The sequence below is a fragment of the Belonocnema kinseyi genome, chromosome 1 (assembly GCF_010883055.1).
Source record: "Belonocnema kinseyi isolate 2016_QV_RU_SX_M_011 chromosome 1, B_treatae_v1, whole genome shotgun sequence".
Classification (NCBI taxonomy): Eukaryota; Metazoa; Arthropoda; class Insecta; order Hymenoptera; family Cynipidae; genus Belonocnema; species Belonocnema kinseyi.
The window spans coordinates 77522859-77541709 of NC_046657.1; the positions used below are offsets into that span (position 1 = coordinate 77522859).

General features: G+C 33.4%; 1 protein-coding gene across 3 annotated transcripts in view; it reads left to right on the top strand.

Annotated features, from left to right (window-relative positions):
- The window catches only part of LOC117168927 (Fanconi anemia group I protein), a 426852-nt gene that overhangs the window by 92827 nt on the left and 315174 nt on the right, over positions 1 to 18851 (top strand). For all 3 annotated transcript variants that reach the window (XM_033354903.1, XM_033354921.1, XM_033354913.1), the window contains exon 5: positions 13998 to 14194. In XM_033354903.1, coding sequence (XP_033210794.1) covers positions 13998 to 14194 — 197 coding nt within the window. The remainder of the gene's footprint in view (positions 1 to 13997; positions 14195 to 18851) is intronic.

Consider the following 18851-nt stretch of genomic DNA (forward strand, 5'->3'; position numbering starts at 1 on the left):
TTGCCCTCTAGAGTGAACAAAAATTTTGCAATACATTTTTGGACCACCTTAATATGTTTCCATTTCCGGAGAAACAAAATCCCTATTTTTTCGAAATTCGAATATTCAAAATCACATTTGATTAGAATGGATAAATTTTGAATTTTCAACAAATTGAACTCATGTTCCAGGGTTTTATCGAAACGTGTCAAACTTTTTAGGCATTTTAGATGAGCTTCTACAAAATAAAACCGTTCTAATTACTTCAATTTTATCCCGCCCTCACCCTTCCTGCAGCGCCCCAAATATGACCCAAAAATAAAGAAAAACCTAAATTTATACGTATTATTGTTACTGTATAGCAATTTTCGTTGTCATTTTCATACAAATAATTACTAATAGGCAATTTCAAAATTTCCAATGACTTTTTATACAAGTTTAAATTGTGTAAACAAATGTAAATTATTTAAAGAATTGTTTGTTCTCAAAATAAAAAAATAATAATCGTATTTTCTTATTGAAATGTAATTTTTTGTCATTGTTTAAGTAAATTTTGCTAAAAAGCATTATGTAATGTTTCGACAATTATTTATTGTGTACTTTCAAAATTGTCTAAAAAAGAGCCAGAGATGTCCACTTCTTTTGAAATTGGTATGCGTTGCTACTTTCTGTTGAATAATTACATAATTTTGGTACATTTCATCTAATGTTTAAGAAATTTATGTTTGTTTCAACAATTTTTATTTGCTGAAGCAGTTATTTTTTGATGACTAAAAAAATCAAATAAAATAGAAGACATACAATTAATTACGATTTTAACAGTATTTTTGCAAAAGTAATTGTTTATAAAAAATTAAGATTTTAAGATCTTAGAATTGGTTGAAATGTTGACAGTTCCTTTGTTAAAAATCCATTTTTTTAAATTTATCATTGCAATTGAAAATTCATGTTTTTTTTTAAAGAGGAAACTATTTTTTTAAAAGTTTGTTTTTCTGTTTGTCAAAAATTATTTCTATATGAAAAGAGGATTCCTTTTCTTAATTACAAAAGAAAATTAGTTTTTTTTCTGCTTGAAAAGGCATCTCTTTCGACGGGGTATAAGTGAATGAAGTTTAGTAGAAAATTCAACAGTTCGGTAGAAACTTAAATTACCATGGTGAACATTAACCTTTCGGTTGAAAAATAAAAAGATCAATGTACTTCGTTGCAAATTCTTGCCTTCTTCGTTAAATAAATATGTATATACGGGCGTCCACGTGTAAAGGGCCCTTATAGCCGGTTCTAGTTTAGGTGATATTCGCGGTCTTGTAACTTAGAAGGTTCATGTTGTGTCTAAGCTACATGCCTCTATACATAAATTCATACCAGCCGTAAAGTCCCTTTTCATAAAGACGCCTCTCTCTCTCTCTCTCTCTCTCTCTCTCTCTATATATATATATATATATATATATACTCTTAGTGCCGCATTGTGCCTTTGGCATGGTATCCAATGGTCTTCGAAGTCCTTAAATTGTTTTTTAATTTTTTCGTCTTTAAAAAGTTCTTGATTAATGTCCTTGAATTTTGAATATCCTTTTGAATTTGAATTTATTTAGAAATATTATCAATAACTGACTTACAAAAAATGTACCTCAGTTTCGCTAAAAATTACATGTACATATTCGTGCGTAATCATATGTTTTTTAGAACTGATTTTAATCAAATAAATATAATTGTCGACTGTGTGCTTGTACGTGTTGAGACGGTACCATCGAAGCAGCTGATAAGTCAAACAACGCGGCCAGTGGACTGAAGAAAAAAGCAAATCTTAGTATCTCGTGAACAGCAAGACTATGAAGACTGAATTGAAATGGTGCATACAAGGGATTCTGCGGCACCTTTCTTTGCGTGACTACGAAAAAAAAAATATTTAATTTCGAAACTGCCCTGTCTTGGATAGGGAAATCGCGAGCAAAATACATTGAGGTAAAACCAAAATAGCCTACACAATTTTATACGGGATAGCAAAATACTTCGAAAACGAGATTATGAGTTTAATGGTGACCACGACACAGTTGGTATTAGGTTTTAATGATAGTCTAAATAAAAAAAATAAATAAAAATAAAAATGTGACATCGTCTTCCGGTTTTGGGATAAGCCTAAAATCGGCTCTTTATCTAATTGAAGCAGATAAAACCAGCGTGTTTACGGAAGTATTGGCGAAAGTGTTTCGTGTTGCTTGCACACGGTGCATAGGGCTCTCAAACCCAGATTTCAAAAGAATGAGTGAACACTTATCGATTTCTTGAGAGCTGCGTACAATCAATTTAAAAACGCTCCATCTCGAAGAAGAGCTGTCGATAGCGCAAAAAGGCAAAACGAGACCAACGTTCAATAGCTTCAACATTGTTAGTTACTTAATAGATGACAAGCTCCTAACTGAAAAACTTGCCTTCTTCGAACCGGTAGCTGTTCAGTTTGAACCGTTTTTTAAAGAATATCAGTACAATAATCATTTAACCCTTTTCCGTACGAGGATCTGCTTTCGCTCACGTATAACATGATACAGAATTTTATCAAGCTAGAAATATTAAGTAAACACAGCGTTAAGATTCTGGACTTAAAAGACAAAAATAATCTTGTATCGCCGCAACACATCAAGATCGGGTATTCTCTGCAGGATGTTCTTAATGGATTGAAGAATCTGACGAGTCTCAAGAAATTGAAGTTCAAAGACCAGTTTTGTGAGTAATACCAAGCTATAGCCTTCAAGCTGCTTGAAATATTGACACTAAAATGCTCTCTGGTGAAAGTTTTTTACGGGCTTGAAAACTATTGCTTTACGTAAAATCGGAGAAAATATGCAAGTTTCGAGTTCTGTGTCTCGAACAGTTGTTGAAAGCACAGTGTAGCATTATTAACGCAATCGTTAACATAGGTGAATAAAAAACCTTACGGTATCAAAAAGTCGAATAAAGCACGCACGGAGTGGCCATTTCGAAATATAAGGGAGCTTGTATTCAACAGAAAAACAATTTACAGCCTCTATCATAGAGCTGGAAAAGAAGAAAGTCAAAATCATGAACGAAGCCTTGAAAGAATCCACTTGCATCGAAGAAGAAGTACTAAAGGAAAGAATTCGAATCGTTAATTAAAAAATAGAATTTCTTACACCAAATATTCTTAACCCAAAATTATTAGATGTAAGGAATCTATGATTCTATAATAAATAGTCTTATGTTCTGGAAGATAAATATATAATATTCACAGTTTCATCTTTTTTCGGTTTTTATTAAACAAACTGGAACCTGGTATCCTAAAAAAAACAGGAAGTATCTTTAACATTTTCTGAAAATGTCCTAGAGGTATCCTTAAATATCGTTGAATTTAGTACGGACTTTTTACTGGAGAACGTGACATTATATTTAGGTCGTTCCCGCGTGAGTTGGACAACTAGATAGTATATTTCATAGATGCTCGCCGTATGAATAATACTCTCTGCAACTATCATCGGGAATTTCTTGGCCCAAAATGTGGCGATGGCACACAAATGTAGAAATTACACCGCCTTGGTATGCCCAAATCAAATCCTCCGTGCTCGACTTCAATCCGAGTAATTTAAGGAAAGCAATCGTTCGCTTATACGACGTCGACTAATCCTCCACATTTTTGTGGAAGATGCCGTGTATCTTCTTGTCGAGAAGCTGGTCACAGAAATTTTTCTCTTATACTTCCTTAATACGGGCTTTCATGGGGTGAGTTTTGCTGACCCCCGATGTTGAAGTCAAAGACAAGCGTTTCAACAGCCTCCTTCACTGCTTTGTACATAAACGTTCCTTTGCCCAAGTCTTCGTTCTTTCTGACAATTTTAAGAAGAGGGTTTCGTCGATTTGTGAGTATATGCGCTGTACACAGGTTAATCCTGTTAAGAAGATATTCAAGATTCAATATTCCGCAATGAACTGGACGGCGTTTGATGTCGAGTCGCGGAACAGAAAACTTAAGGTACATGCTTTTGTTCGCGTAGTAACCTTTCGTGACTTTCGTTGCAGAAACTTTGTTTCTCGTCGACAATTCCGAAGACTAAATCTTCCGGATTAGACCTATGTATCTGCTTCGGAGAGTATAATTTCTAGGCTTTACGTCCTAAGTGGGGCTCTGTAGCACCACAGGTATGCATAGGTGCTTTAAATGACAAAGGTGTCATATATCTCTTCTGTCGATGAGCTCAGGATCTTCGGAGATGCCATTAAGTTTTTCTCGCTTTGAATAAGTATTCTTCGACAATCCCTAGACCTAGTGGAAAGAATTCTTCCCAACTTTTTGTTCCTAGTCTTTTATGAATTTTTGGTACATTTTACAGTGTTTGGTATACAAGTGTGTATCTTCAGTCACTTAGGGTGCCATATTATGTAATAATAATAAAAAATGGTGTCAAATTCTTTATAAATAATTCGTAACAAACAATTAACATTAAAAAACTAATTTTTTCGAATAAATTCGGCTATTGTTTAACCAGAAGTGCAACAGCTTACACACATTTTTATCATTTATTTTACACGTAGCCCTAAAACATATATTTTTTCAGAGTTTTTCGCTGGCCAGTTTATAATTTTTTTTTCAATTCATCAAAAATTGAAATTGTTCTACATGAGTGTATTTATTGTATCGCATTCATAATTGATTATGATATGTAATACAATTATGGTTTTTCGGTCTCTGATCATGATTCTGATGTCTGAATTGCAAAATTAAAAATGGTTTACCCAAAATGGCGACTATATAGGACCAAATTTGCGAGTTTTCTTTTCGATAGGCATGAAACTTATCGCATGGTGCTTTTTGAGGTAAAATGTGCATATTTTGTTTTAATCTGCACGTAACTTTTTTTTTACCAAATTAGCCGCTTTTTCTTTAAACTCGTCTTTAGCTTCAACAACTGAACCTCGTACAACTATACTTGTGTTATTTTGCTTCCCTCTCCCCTTTTTAAGTTCTCTTCAAACCTCTATGCTCTCAATTCATTTAGTTACCATTTTTTCCCTACTTAATTCTTCCCTCATGTATCATGGGCAACTCAAACTAACCCCAATTTCCCATCTCAGAAATCTCATGCATGCTTTCCACTTTCCTGTGACCCCTATCATCCTCAGACATCCACTCCATAACACAACACCGCCCAAATCAACTCATCACACAATAAGACTCTCATCCTCCAATTGTCATGAAAACTTTTTTTCCCGATACCCCATACTTGGCCCATTACTTTCCTCGCACACTTAATTATTTTTCTTAACTGTACCTTGTTTCCCCCTTCTGTCTGGAACCAAAAACTTAGGTAACAGAACTCCTCCAGAATTTTCCCTTATTGTCTGTTCATCTTTCAAGCGTAATATATTTGGGTCTTTCTATTTCTAAAGCACCGTCAAGTCTTTTATTTCCACATACTCTTCCAAAATGCTCATAATTACGTTTATCCCCTTCTCATCATCTGCTAACAGAACTACGTCGTCCGCGTATGCTACAGAGTATAGTTTGCTATTACTTAAAACCGTTCACCCTTTCTTTTTCTCCTTTAGCTTCTTCTCTAAGTCTACCAGCAGCATATTAAAAAGAAGTGAACTCAACGGGTACTTTGCCTTATACCTCTGCCTGTACAGAATACCTTTCCTTTTTTCCTAACTTCACCCTAGTCCTGGTTTCAGTATAAATTTCTTTTATGCTGTTCACCAACATTTCCTCTATTTTCCTCTCTTTCATTGCTTGCCATAACACTTTTCTGTTCACTGAATCAAATGCTGCTTTGAAATCTACGAAGAATGCGACTGGTTACCTGGACTGGAATTTTTGCATATATTTTATAGCCCACTGGTATGAGGGTGATCTCTGTATTCCTCAACCTTATTTCACTGCTCTTCCTTGACAAGCGGTACGACCCGTCCTGTCGCTCACTCTTCCCGCTACTCTTTTCCTTTCCAGATCTTGTTGTAGATCTTCCATATCCCTTCCCTAACCCCTTCTTCTCCATACTTCATCGCTTCGTTCTCAATGCCACCCTCTCATGTAGCCTTGTTTCTTTTCAGCCTATTTATTACGTCATCCACTTTTTCTCTTGTTATTTGGTTCTCTTGCTCTGTTTCTCCTTGGACTGTCCTCTTTTCCCTCTTGATCCTATTTTACTCTCCCCCTAGCAGACCCTTGAAATAATCCTTTCACATTCCCATGTCTATTTCTTCATTCACGCTCTTTCTTTCCCCTCTTTGTCTATTTATCACATCCCAAAACGCTATCTTCTTTAATCGTTTTTTCTACTTCTTCATTGTATTTCTCCTTTCCCCTTTTCATTCCAGCATCTTCTCATGTTCTTTTTTTGTCTTGGTGTTTTCCTCCTTCTCTTTTTCCCCTTTCCTCCATTATCTGATACACTCTTTTATTCTCTCTTTACTCAACCAGCATTCCTCGTCCCTCGAATCTCTCTTTCCCCCTTTTCTTTCTTCTTTGGTACCTATCTCAACCCTTACCTTCTCAATCAATCCCTCCAATCTTTTGATTAACGATTCTACTCCTTCCTCTTTTTCATACATAACCTTCTCCTTTTCCCTCTTTTGTTTAAATTTTTTAAATTTATTTACCCCTAGACTCCCATTTTCGTGTTCCTTCTAACCCCTCTTTCCTTTCTTCATTTACCGCGCTTAAAGACGCCTCCTTTCAATGTAGCTATTACCGGGAAGTTCTCGGAATCTATCTCATTTCCGACCTTCATACTGTCTATCATATTCCGCATTCTTTCTTCAGACAAAATGTACTCTATCACTGTTTCTCCCTTACCTAAAAATGTGATCTCCACTTCTTCATCTTCTTTCATATTGCCATTACATATAAACCATTTTGTTTCTGCTATCACGTCTATTGATAGCAGCGTGATCCCTCCCAGCGTGTTTCTTTATGTTTGGAGTTCCTTATGTAGGCCTTCTTTTCAGCATCACAAATCCCTCCCCCTTGTTCGCCAGTCCAGGCATTCAAATCCCCTCGTTTAAAAACCAACTCTTTCTTCCTTTCCTGCATCCACGTCATTATTCTCCAGCCTTTCTCTTCTTTTATATACGCAAACCACCGCTATTTTAATTAACGCGTTCTTTTCTTGCTTCTTGCATCGTCCACACATAACATTTCGGTAACATCCTTTTTATCTAATTTAATTCTCCTAATCCTGCCGGGTATCACTCATCATCATTATTTATCTCTTTGCTCCTCCACTACTAGTTGCACTTGACTTTTTTTGCCATTTATCTAAACTCCTGCATGAAGCCGGGCTGCCTACCTTGTTAAGGCGCTGTAGGTTTGAAGGTCTCCCGCATTTATGGCCCGTACCTGATTCTTTTCTCGCTGCCATCTCCTATCTGTCGGCGTCTCGAACGTTTTCTCACCGCTACTGTCACTGTGGCCACCGTCCCCTCAATGTCCATGCTTTTAACATTGTCACCCCGCGTGTTCCCACTGCGGCCTGCTGTTCTGCGCGATCGTCCAGTAACTGCTGCCCTTTGGAGCCATTTTGTGGATTCGTGCCGTGGGCATCCTACCTTACCCAGTGCTCCGTCACGATTCCCTTCTTACTCGCCTACCTCTCGCCCCCCTTTCCCAGTAACTATTTTCGCTACTCCCAACCTCAAAAACTTCGTACGCTCTGATTCCCTCTTCATACAACTTACTTTTACCCTTTACACCTTTGCTTTCACTCACCTTTGTTCACTCTGCTTTCCGCATCCACACACGTTTATTCCCTTCACTAAAGCAAACAAATCGACACCTGACACGAAAGAGTTCTCTCACGATCGGTACCGGAAACAGTAGCCAAAATAATCGTACGTATTTCATTTAATTTTTTTTTTCAAGTTTTTCGAATGAAAACTTCTTCAGCAAATGAAATTCGTTTAAACACATCGAAATTTGTTAAACATTAGAAGAAATGTATAAAAATTATGTAATTATTCGACGAAAATTAGCATCGGGTCACAATTTAAGAAAAACTTTGAACTTTTCTAGCTCAATTTTTGGATATTTTGAAAACAAACAATAATTAGTTGTCTAAATAATCACGTAATATTTTTTTTAATTTACTGCCCGAATGAACAGTTGTTCAAATATGTTAAATGTATTTAATTATTTGTATTTAAAAAGTGGCAGATATTCTTCAAAATTGACAATACGTTAAAATGTTTTTTTTTCTTATTTTGGGCGCTATAAGGGGAATAAGAACGTGTTAAAAATAAAAGTTATTAGTATTGTTTATTTCGCAGACTCTTCAGTCCCTAAAAACTCAACACATTTCAATCAAACCCTGATGTATGAGTTCAATTTCTTCAAAATCTAAAATTTCGTATTTTAATTAATTGAAATTTTGAAGTGTACGGTTGCACGTGTTAATATTTTAATTTATTTTTTAAATACGAATTTTCTTTCTCCGGAAATGGAAACGGGGGGGGGGGGGGGGGGGGGGGGGGGGGGGGGGTGATGTACTTTTTAGCTCCAAAAGCGTTTTATGAACCACCCTAGTGCCCAGTGCTGATATGTCAGCTCTGGATTTCTTCCCATAGATTCCAGCTCGAATCCCCAAGGAGTCCTAAGAGCCGACTGTGTACCAAACATAACCTCCTATTGTAATTGACACATGCCGACAAAATTTAGCCAAAACATCTAACCCAGGAACTTGAATATACTTTCCCAAAGGTTTTTGATGCCCTGAATTCGCATCTGACGTCCAAATTTCTTAATTAGCTCTGGTTTCGAGATATCCTAACCTAAAAGTGCCAAAATGGTGATTTTTCGACATATTTGAGGTTATATTAAGCTTAAAGGTAAATTTCTTTTAAGGATCTGTTAATGGGGGTTTAAAGTACTAAAATTTATATTTAAAAGGAACTTATACTTGTTCGAATATCTTTTTTCGTCTTTGAGAAATTGTATGTTTTCATTAAGTTGTTTTACTTATTTCTCCATTTTTGAATATGCATACTGACAATCTATTGAACCGTTAGCTCCCAAACCCAAAAAAGAGGCATAGAGCACTGCAAAATTGTACTCAGTAGTTTTCGGGGTCGCTGATTATGATTCTGATGTCAGAATATTGAAATTTTCAAATTAGAGATGGCGGTTTTAAATTTACAAAAAAGAGGGATAGGATTCGAATCCAGCACATGAAAAACCTTCGGGTATGTATATTCTGGTATCTGGATGAACATCTTGTCGGCCTGTGTAATTGTTTCCCTTCTCCCCTAATCATGCCATTCTTCCCTTTCATGGAAGAAGACTTTGAAGGGTTTCATGAAATTTAATTTCCTCAACATACCATTAGTTTGCATAGGGAGAATATTATCCTCGCATGGCATTCGAGGATAATATATAATAATATATAACTCCCCTCCTAGGAGTCTAGACCTCCGCTGCCTCAAACTTCCTTACGAAAAGGTACCATTGTCGGATATCCAGAATGGCCTTAAGATCTGCTGTTGGTATTTTTTTATGGGAAACGGTCGAATAGCTCGAAAATTATGCATTATAGAAAAAAATAATCAAGACGAGAGTTGTAGAGTATTCATCGGGCTTTTTAATGGGTTAGGCAAAACTTAGGTCAAATTTCTTTTTATTTTGGACTTACGGGTCCCAACTTTTTTTTAACGAGAACCCCTATTTTTGATTGCAGATTTGTATTCAGCATGATTTTTTACATTCAGATAGGGTACCTTGCATTTTTTAAGACCCTTGGTTTGGGCCTTATGACGGAAAATGTATTTTTACAGACGTGAAACGGGCACAGTTCGGCGAATTAGAAAACTGGGGTTCAAAGTGATCCAGAGCCTACAATTTTTATTCGATTCCATCTTTTTTTTTATTTAAGCTAATTAAATTCTAAAGAGGTCTTTCGAGGGCAATTTTGCAAAAAAGGCTCTGTTTGTTTGTTATTCAATTTGCAAAATGCCAAAAAACCATAATTTTTCATATTTGAGCTGTCTGATCTGTAGCATTCATTGAATTTACCTCAAAAGAGTGAAAAACTGATATATTTACAATCGATTAACAAACCCTAATAACTTAGATGAAGTTCGTGCGATCTGTTCAATTGTTATAATCAAATTTATGAAAAAATCGATTATTACTGTACTTTGAAGCCTGGAAGTTCTTTCCATCACGTTTTTCCCTCAGAAATCGAGTGAAATTAATGTTTCGTTTAAATCAAACAGTAAAGTATAATTTTTTTGAGTCTTATCAACAAATTTCATAAACAAAATTAATAAATAAGCGCATCTGTATATATGAAATGCACTTTTTCTGCGCAATCATTAGGTTTGCCTTAAAAAATGAAAATTCCATGATCGAAATGATCAATCAAAATATTGACCCTTGTTATAAACAATACTGATTAAAAAATGCATTAAACGGTCACTCTTTGATAGAAACAATCTATTTTTTTGCATAATTATTAATTTTATCCATAAATCAATATTCTGATGAAGGAAACTGACGTTTGACAATATTTTTTATTTTTATTAGCAATTCTGCTTAACAAATGCATTTAATAGACGCTTTCGAATAGGAAAAATCTCTTTCTTGATGAAATGTTGAATATATCTTAAAAAATGAAACTCCTACGACTCAAGAGTCGTAAATAATAAAAGTCGGGAAAACATAAAAATCCAATGGATACGTGCTTAAACTTTTCAATGTCCTTTTAGAAAACAGCGTAGCAATTGAACGTTGAGTGCCGTGAAAAATGTGAGAATCGGAAAAATGAAAAAACGAAACAACTGAAAATCGCTTGTGTCTCTTGATTTTCAGTTGTTTCATTTTCACCTGTTCCGGTTTTCACATTTTTCAGGATGCACAAGTTCAGGATCTGCTAATTGTAGATGATTGAGACAAGAATGGGCAACGCTGCTGAACACCAGAATATTTCGTCCAAAAATGGTTAAGCTTCATGATTTCGTGCATCCTCATTGCTTATAATATTCGAAAAAGATCATGATTGTTTATAAAAATGGTAAATGTTGTTGAATATCAGTATATTACGTAGGAGTTTTATTTTTTATGATATCAACATTTCATCAAGAAAGAGATTTTTCTTATTTGAAAGCGTCTATTAAATGCATTTGTTGATCAGAATTGTTAACAAAAATGAAAAATATTGTCAAACGTCAGTTTCCTCCATCAGAATATTAATTTAGGGATAAAATGAACAATTATGTAAAAAAATGGATTTTTTTATCAAAGAGTGACTGTTTAATGCATTTGTTAATTAGTATAGCTTATAACTATGCATTTTATATATACAGAGGCGTTTATTTATTAAATTTGTTTATAACAATCAAAAAAGTTATACTTTACTGTTTGATTTCAACAAAACATTAATTTCACTCGATTTCGCGGAGACAAACGTGATGAAAAGAACTTCCAGGCTTCAATGTGCAGCAATAATCGATTTTGTTCATAAATTTGTTTATAACAATTGAACTGATCGCACGAACTTCATCCAAGTTATTAGGGTTTGTTAATCGATTTGTAAATCTATCAGTTTTTCACGTTTTTGAGGTGAAATCAATGAATTCTACAGAATAGGCAGCTCAAATGTGAAAAATTATGTTTTTTTGACCTTTTGCAACTTGAATAACAAACAAACAGAGCCTTTTTAGCAAAATTGCCCTCCACAGACCTCTTCAGAATTTAATTAGCTTTAGTTTGAAAAAAAAAGATGGAATCAGATAAAAAATGTGGGTTCTGTATCATTTTAAACCCTAATTTTCTGATTCGCCGCACTGTGCGGCGCGGTGGTGAAGTGCCTTCCTTCGGCTATCTTCCCATTAACGGCGGTTTCATTTGAAAATCCAACATTGAAAGCAAATGAACGCTTATGTTTTCTTTTGCATGATTTGTTGTTTATTTCTATGTTGTTTACTTAATTGAGCACTTATCGTGGTTCCTTTAGCCATATGTGAAAACATATCATTATTCAAAATCAACAGTCTAAAAACCAGTCACATGATTTTTTTTAAAACTGGAACAGTCACGAACGGGCCGCGTAGTGGAAACCCCTAATCTGTAACAGCAGAGCGATAATTAGATGCATTACAAGCTGTCGTAGAAGATCCTCATCCTAGTGTGAGAAAGATCGCACAGACGTTTAATACTAACAAATCATCCGTTCACCAAGTGCTTCAGAGAAACAAATGGCATCATTTTAGGAAATTTAAATGAGAACAAAATCAAATTTAAAATCCTATTTAACGTCCAACAATCAAGTTGATGTGCAGAATTTCTGAAAACAAAACCCAAGAATCCTACGGCCAATTTGGACAACCACCACAAAAGGTTCCTATTGCAATCTGAAGAAAGCAACAACAAAATCCTGAAAAAGAGAAAAAATTCCTTTTTTGGACAGAAATAAAAAAGAGAAAAGAAAAATGAGAAGACAGCCAACCAAATCCCCTTCCTTTTTTTATTTCTTTCGTCTTTTCTATTTTGACTATTAACAAATCACAATAGAAAAATATTTGTAAAAAATTATCATTAACGTTTCGGCACTCATGCAGCACCCTTATCAGGGCAAAACAAAATAAAAAAATATAAATCCGAGCTGACAGGAGCAGCAACAAAAACACAATGCTCTCTGGCTGACACCCGAGAATCAAGTGAGGGTCAAAAGGCAAATCGGTTATAAACATGCCTGAAATAGAAATGAATTCCAATTCAATTCAGATAAATTAAAATTTAGGAAATTTAAGTGAAATTAAAATCAAATTAAAATCATGTTTAGCGATCAAATATTAACGACCAAATTTGGACAACCATCACAAATGTACTGAAAATAATTGCAATTTCAAAGGGTTGAGTTTACACAAATTTTAATACCACAATTCATGGTGAATAACATTTTTTCCACTAAAGTAACTATTATACAAGTAATTATTACGTCAATAATTTAAACCTTCATTAAGAAATTAGCATCAGCTAAGTTTAGATGAAATAATAACTCTTTGGACAACAATAATTAAGATTGTCTCGTTTCCAGCTTGTAATCACTTCAGAGATTTTTAATAGACCTGAATAATGTTCATAAAAATAAAATCATAAAATTGCCTTATGTTAGAGTTTCTATTACCTATTCTTTGTTTATTATTAATTGTCATTTCTTTTTTTGTTAAATTGTAATGAATTCTTATGATTGTTACAAAGGCTAGTTCTTCGGATGCAGAATTGGGTGCTCTATAAACATAAACCATCTCAAATTCTTACTACGCTAAAATCGTGAACACATCATTATCTTTTAAGGAGTTCGCCGCTAGCGCATCTCGAGCACAGTGGGACGGCCCCTGTCAAGACTTGACAACTTTACGCCTGTGGTGTACAAAATATGCAGCATTCAGAAAACTATCCGTTTAAACAGTCAGGCGTCAGATTGTAAAAAGTAGGAACATTTGCGGGTAATCTCTAAGAGTCTAGGACAGATTACTGTCCTTTGAATTTAGGAGTTAAATCTGCAGGTGAAGAAAATCAGGTATACATTTACAGGGTGGCCACATGTCAGGGAAGTCAGGAAAATGTCGGGGAAAAAAGTTGTTTAGGGACTTCAGGGAAATTAAGTATCTGTCAGGGAAAATAGAAATTGATATGTTTTATTATTATTTCGGAAGTTATTTCTAATGAAAAATTGATTTTTAACCATAAGGTCCCTTCCCTCATAACACGTTACATATTTTAATTGTATGTGACAAAGTTATAAGATTTTCAAGGTTTGAATCATATGCAATTGAGCTTATAATTAGTGGGTATCATTTTCTCAGGTAGCTTTATGAATTCATCGAGATGAAGCGCAATATTTTTGAAAAACAATGTATGCTACAAAATGAAGACCATTTACTCAAACAGGCTTTATATTACAATAATAATAATAACTGTGGCTTACCATTTCCATCCTTAAGGCAGACGACTAATATTTCATGCAATAAGTATATGTTTTTAATTTTATATTAATATTTTTATATTTTAGGAGAAATCAGTTCGAAAGAACTAATAACTGTGGAATCTACGGTGTTGTATCACATTGTTATGGCTGTGCAAATGGATCATAAGATCATGAAGGATTTTCTACGATATCTCAAAAGCGTTACTAATACACCCGAATTTGTTTTGGATCCTTTTATAATATCCGTTCTACTACTAAACGTGTCCATGTTCGAGGATCAGGTAATTCAACCAAGATTTTAATTTCATAAAAAGTAGGTATTCTTGTTATGTTGTAAGACTTCCTAGAAATCTTGTGCTCGCCAAAGCTCACGTGTTTATTTCTCTACACGGTGTAATCAATATTGCGCTTATTCATTGTTGCATAATTCAATACTAATTAATATGATAGGCCTAGGGTAGGGACCACCACTTTTGGCAAATACTCAGATATTTAAAACTGAATCCTTTCGTAATACGATTCGGTTTCCCTCTTTTCGAATGTTGTGCAAGTGAATGGATTTTTGTTTCCTGAGAATTTACTATACATTTTATTTCAAATTTTAAATAAATTCTTATTTTGTGAAATTAATTAATTTGATCACCAAATGAAACTTCAAACTAAAATTTTAAAAAGGAGGACAAGTCTGTACAAAATTTCATGAAAAGTCATAAAGAAGGAGGAAGGAAGAAAACGACCGTTAAACTCCCTCTTTTTATTTCATTCGTTCTTCTTTATTTTGTAAAAACTTTTAATTTGTTTTGTAAACTCTTTCCTTTTTTGTAATTACTTAAGAATTTATTAAAATTAATATTATTTTCAACGTATAATTCTATGGTACTTGTAATTTATTCGTGACTTAATCTGTTTCAACTTAGTGATTTAACTCAAAGCGGAAGTATAAGATAAAGGAATGAACTACAAAATTCGTGATTTAAGAATTAATTAAATTTTGCTTAATTAAATTTTTTTATTTATTCAAAAGTAAATATCCTTCAAGGAAAATGATGTAGGATTGAGGGGAAGGTGCGTCCTTCTTTTTCCGGCCAAATCCAAACCCATTTTTATGAGATACAAGCAGTTAGGGGAGCGAAGTGTGAAGGTTGATATTAAATAGTCAATCGTTATGGCAATTGCACTAATTTCAATACAAATCCAAATAAGCGCGACATGTTATTTTTGTTCTCGTCCTATTTTGATGTGCCCAATTGAATTTTATGTGACGGTTAATCCGGGTATTATTGAATGTTCAAACTAAGAAAGGTACATTTTTAACCAAAAATGCAATAGTTAAACTTTTAATTTTAAAAAAATTTCAAGTAAAAGAAAACAAATAATTTTCTACAAAATAATTGATTTTTTAAAACTAAATTATCAAACTTTCAGAACAAAATGGCGGATTTTGTATACAAAACTATTAAATTATCAAATAAAAAACAGAACATTTTAATAAAAAGTTAATTTCATACCAAAAATACGAATTTCCAACAAAATACAAGAACTTTCAACTCAAAAGTTTAATTTTAAACTAAACTAGATTAATTTTCAGCCATAAATACGAATTTGTAAAAAAATATTTCAATTCCAACAAAAATTTGAATTTTCACGTAAAAAAAGAACCATTTTTGACCAGAAGTGGGATAGGTAAATTTGCAATTACTAGATTAATTTTTGAACAAAAAAAAATAAAGAAATTTTAAACTAACATTTCAAATCGTTAAACAAAAATTCATTTTTAAGAAAGTAGTTCAACTTTAAAACCTAGTTGTTACATTTTTAAGCAAGAAGATGAACTTTTAAAGAAAAAAATGTTAATTTTTTACGAACAAAAAAGAATTTTTAACAAATCCAAGAATTATCAACCAAAAAGTTGAATTTCACTTTCAAAAATATGATTTTTTAAACAAAAAGATTAATTTACTAGAAAAAAGACGAATTTTAATTAAAACTTAAGAGTTATCAACCAGACATTTAAATTTTTAAGAATGAAAGAAATTTTTTTTTAATGACCTACCGATAGAAATCTTAGAGTATTCTCGTGTCGTTAATGGTTCTTTCGTATTCGTCACGTACCGGGCGGACAGAGTTACTTACAGTAGTTGGCTGTCTATAACCCGACTCTCCCTTTTTAAAATTTTCTTTAAATTATATTAATACCTTTTTTTTAATTGATGAATTTTCTCATTATATTTATTTATAAATATAACTCATATAATAATATACAATTTTCTAGTTGAATTCAAAAATGTTGTCTTTTTTGGCATATCTCATTCCATTTACGAGAAACGTTGTATTAATTCCAATTTTAAACATTAAAAAAAAAGTTAGATATCTGAAATCACCTAAATCCGTAGATTCCGAATTATTATATTTTAGGTTGTTAACTATGAAATTTAAAAAAATCTATTTCTAAATTTTAATCCGAAATATTAATAAAGGACCCTTGAGTGTCGGCTACTCTATTGAAATAGCTGTTAAATTTCTGAGCAAAAAGATGAATTTTTAAATAAAAAGATTTATTTACTACCAAAGAAGACGAATTTTCAACAAAATACAAGAACCTTTAACCCAGGAGATCAATTTTGTACTAAAGTAGAATAATTTTCAACAACAAAAAAAACTAATTTTTAACAAAATAGTTCATTTTAACAAAAAGTTGAATTATTTCATAAAAAAGAACCATTTTCGATCAAAAATGGAGTAAAAAGAAAATTTCTAACAAAATCAAAGAATTCTCAACTGAAAGCTTGAATTTTCAACTAAAAAATATGAATTTTTAAACAAGAAGATTATTTTACTACATTAAACATTCAATCATCGCCCAAAGGTTTGTAACATTTTCGATTTGATCATAGAAATTATCGCTTTTTCGGACGACTGGGTACATAAAGACAAATCCCCTTTTTGTGACGAATTTTTTAGTCTCTAAATTTAATTGTACTGTGTTCTATTCAGGAAATTGGCCCCAAATATGCACATCGGTACCAATCCTGAATGGATGATAATCCTGAAACGAATTAATTTATTATTTGTAACAATATTAAAGTAAACTGTATCCACAATATGTGGTTCCCAATTAGCATTAAAATGAACTTCATTTTATCTCCAACTTCAACCCTTGAATTTTAAAGTAATTAGTGATGAGAAATTCTCTTGAAATGCAACTGTCTCCTTATACAGTGTTTAAAATTGCATGTAACTTGAAAGTTTTCATTTCACCATAGATTTGGCGATTTTTGCAATTTATCTCCAAATGAAGGGATTCACAGAAGCGAGGTTCGATTTGCATGGAATTTCGTAATATCTCAAATTTAGACTTTCATTATCAGTTGAGAATTTACTTTTGTCATTTTCATTTTATTATTCTAAACAAGTGTCCATTTGATTAGATTCTCTACCCTTACTGTGGATTTCGCTTGTTTTTTAGTGGTTACCAAATCGTATTTCGCGTGCGCGCGTAAATTGCAAAATTTGCCGTTACGAAATTTAGTCTTATTTTCCTAGTACTTAGAATTTTATTTGACTTGAGTCTTCAGACCTTGTTGGCTGCATGATTTTTATCTGTAACTTTAAACAGTGCTCTACCTTTTATGCTATTGATATCTCGAACAGGGAAATTCAAAGACCCATACTGGAAATGTGACTAATTCCTACAATTAATATAATTTTTCTTATCGAGAATGTTGATTATTGATTCATCATTTCGTTGTATCTGAGTTCTCCACAATATCATTGAATGACCTTCTGCATGATAACGGGTTAAAGATCCAATGAATAATTGCTAGGTGCCACCAAACAAATCGCAAAACAGTTTTCAATTTAATTCGAACAGCTGCGTTAGTGTCACACAGGTTACCGTCAATTTAGAGAAGCTATGATAGCATTCTGGAGTTCCCGTTTACAAACGGGTTAAAAAAGAATGATAAAGAAAATTTACTAGATTGGCTGCCAACTTACTCAACCATGACAGATCACGGGTGAGCGAGAACATTAAAAGTACATACCTTATTTAAATTAAATATCCCTATTGTTGGGATAAATTCTTAAAATCACAGAAAAGCCCCGACCTTCCTATAAACATCAATTTACCTCGGCCTAATCGTCTAGACCCAAGGCAACTTGACAAGCAAAATTATCAGAAGGATGGAGGGTTCCCGATAATTCCGAATCAGACTCTAAACGTTGTCTCGGTTATAGTATTCAGTGCCGACTGCCCGTTCGTTCTTAGGTAATGATAATGGTTTCACTATCGCGGGCCAGTTCATCCTGTCCTTCCAAGTGGTTGCGCATGCAATCAGTCTGGTTTTACGTAACCATGTATATGATATACACATATAGGATACACTATAGCATATACTATAGGATATACAATATAGCCCAGGAGTTTGCGACAGTCTTTAAGAGACTTATCCCTAAAATCTTTATCCAGCTCGAAGTGAATTAAATATATAATCAATGAAATTATAATGAATTGTTTCAGGGTTAAAAATCTGTAGACGACTTTGTCAGAACTTAACAGCTTTACTTCATTAAGCATAATGTTGCAACGCTTGTGTTGCAGTATAAGCGCATGTATTTAAATCATTTTTATTTACAATTTCAAAAGGAAACCTACTAGAAAGCTACAGCCTTCCAAAGTTGTAAAAAGGTTTTCAAAGACATGGAAAGATTCAAAGGATATCTTAAGGACATCAAGTCTCATGACAGATTAACATTCTAAGGGCGTCTTTAGAATGTCTCTGTGTCCTCTGAGAAGAAGCAAACATTCCCCATCTGGCTGGATTTTCATGAAACTTGGTATACATGAGTTTTCTGGACCGCTAATTATGAATTCAATGTCAGTATTTTAAAATCCACCCATTGAGATCGTAAATAGATGCGAGCATCCACATTTTATAT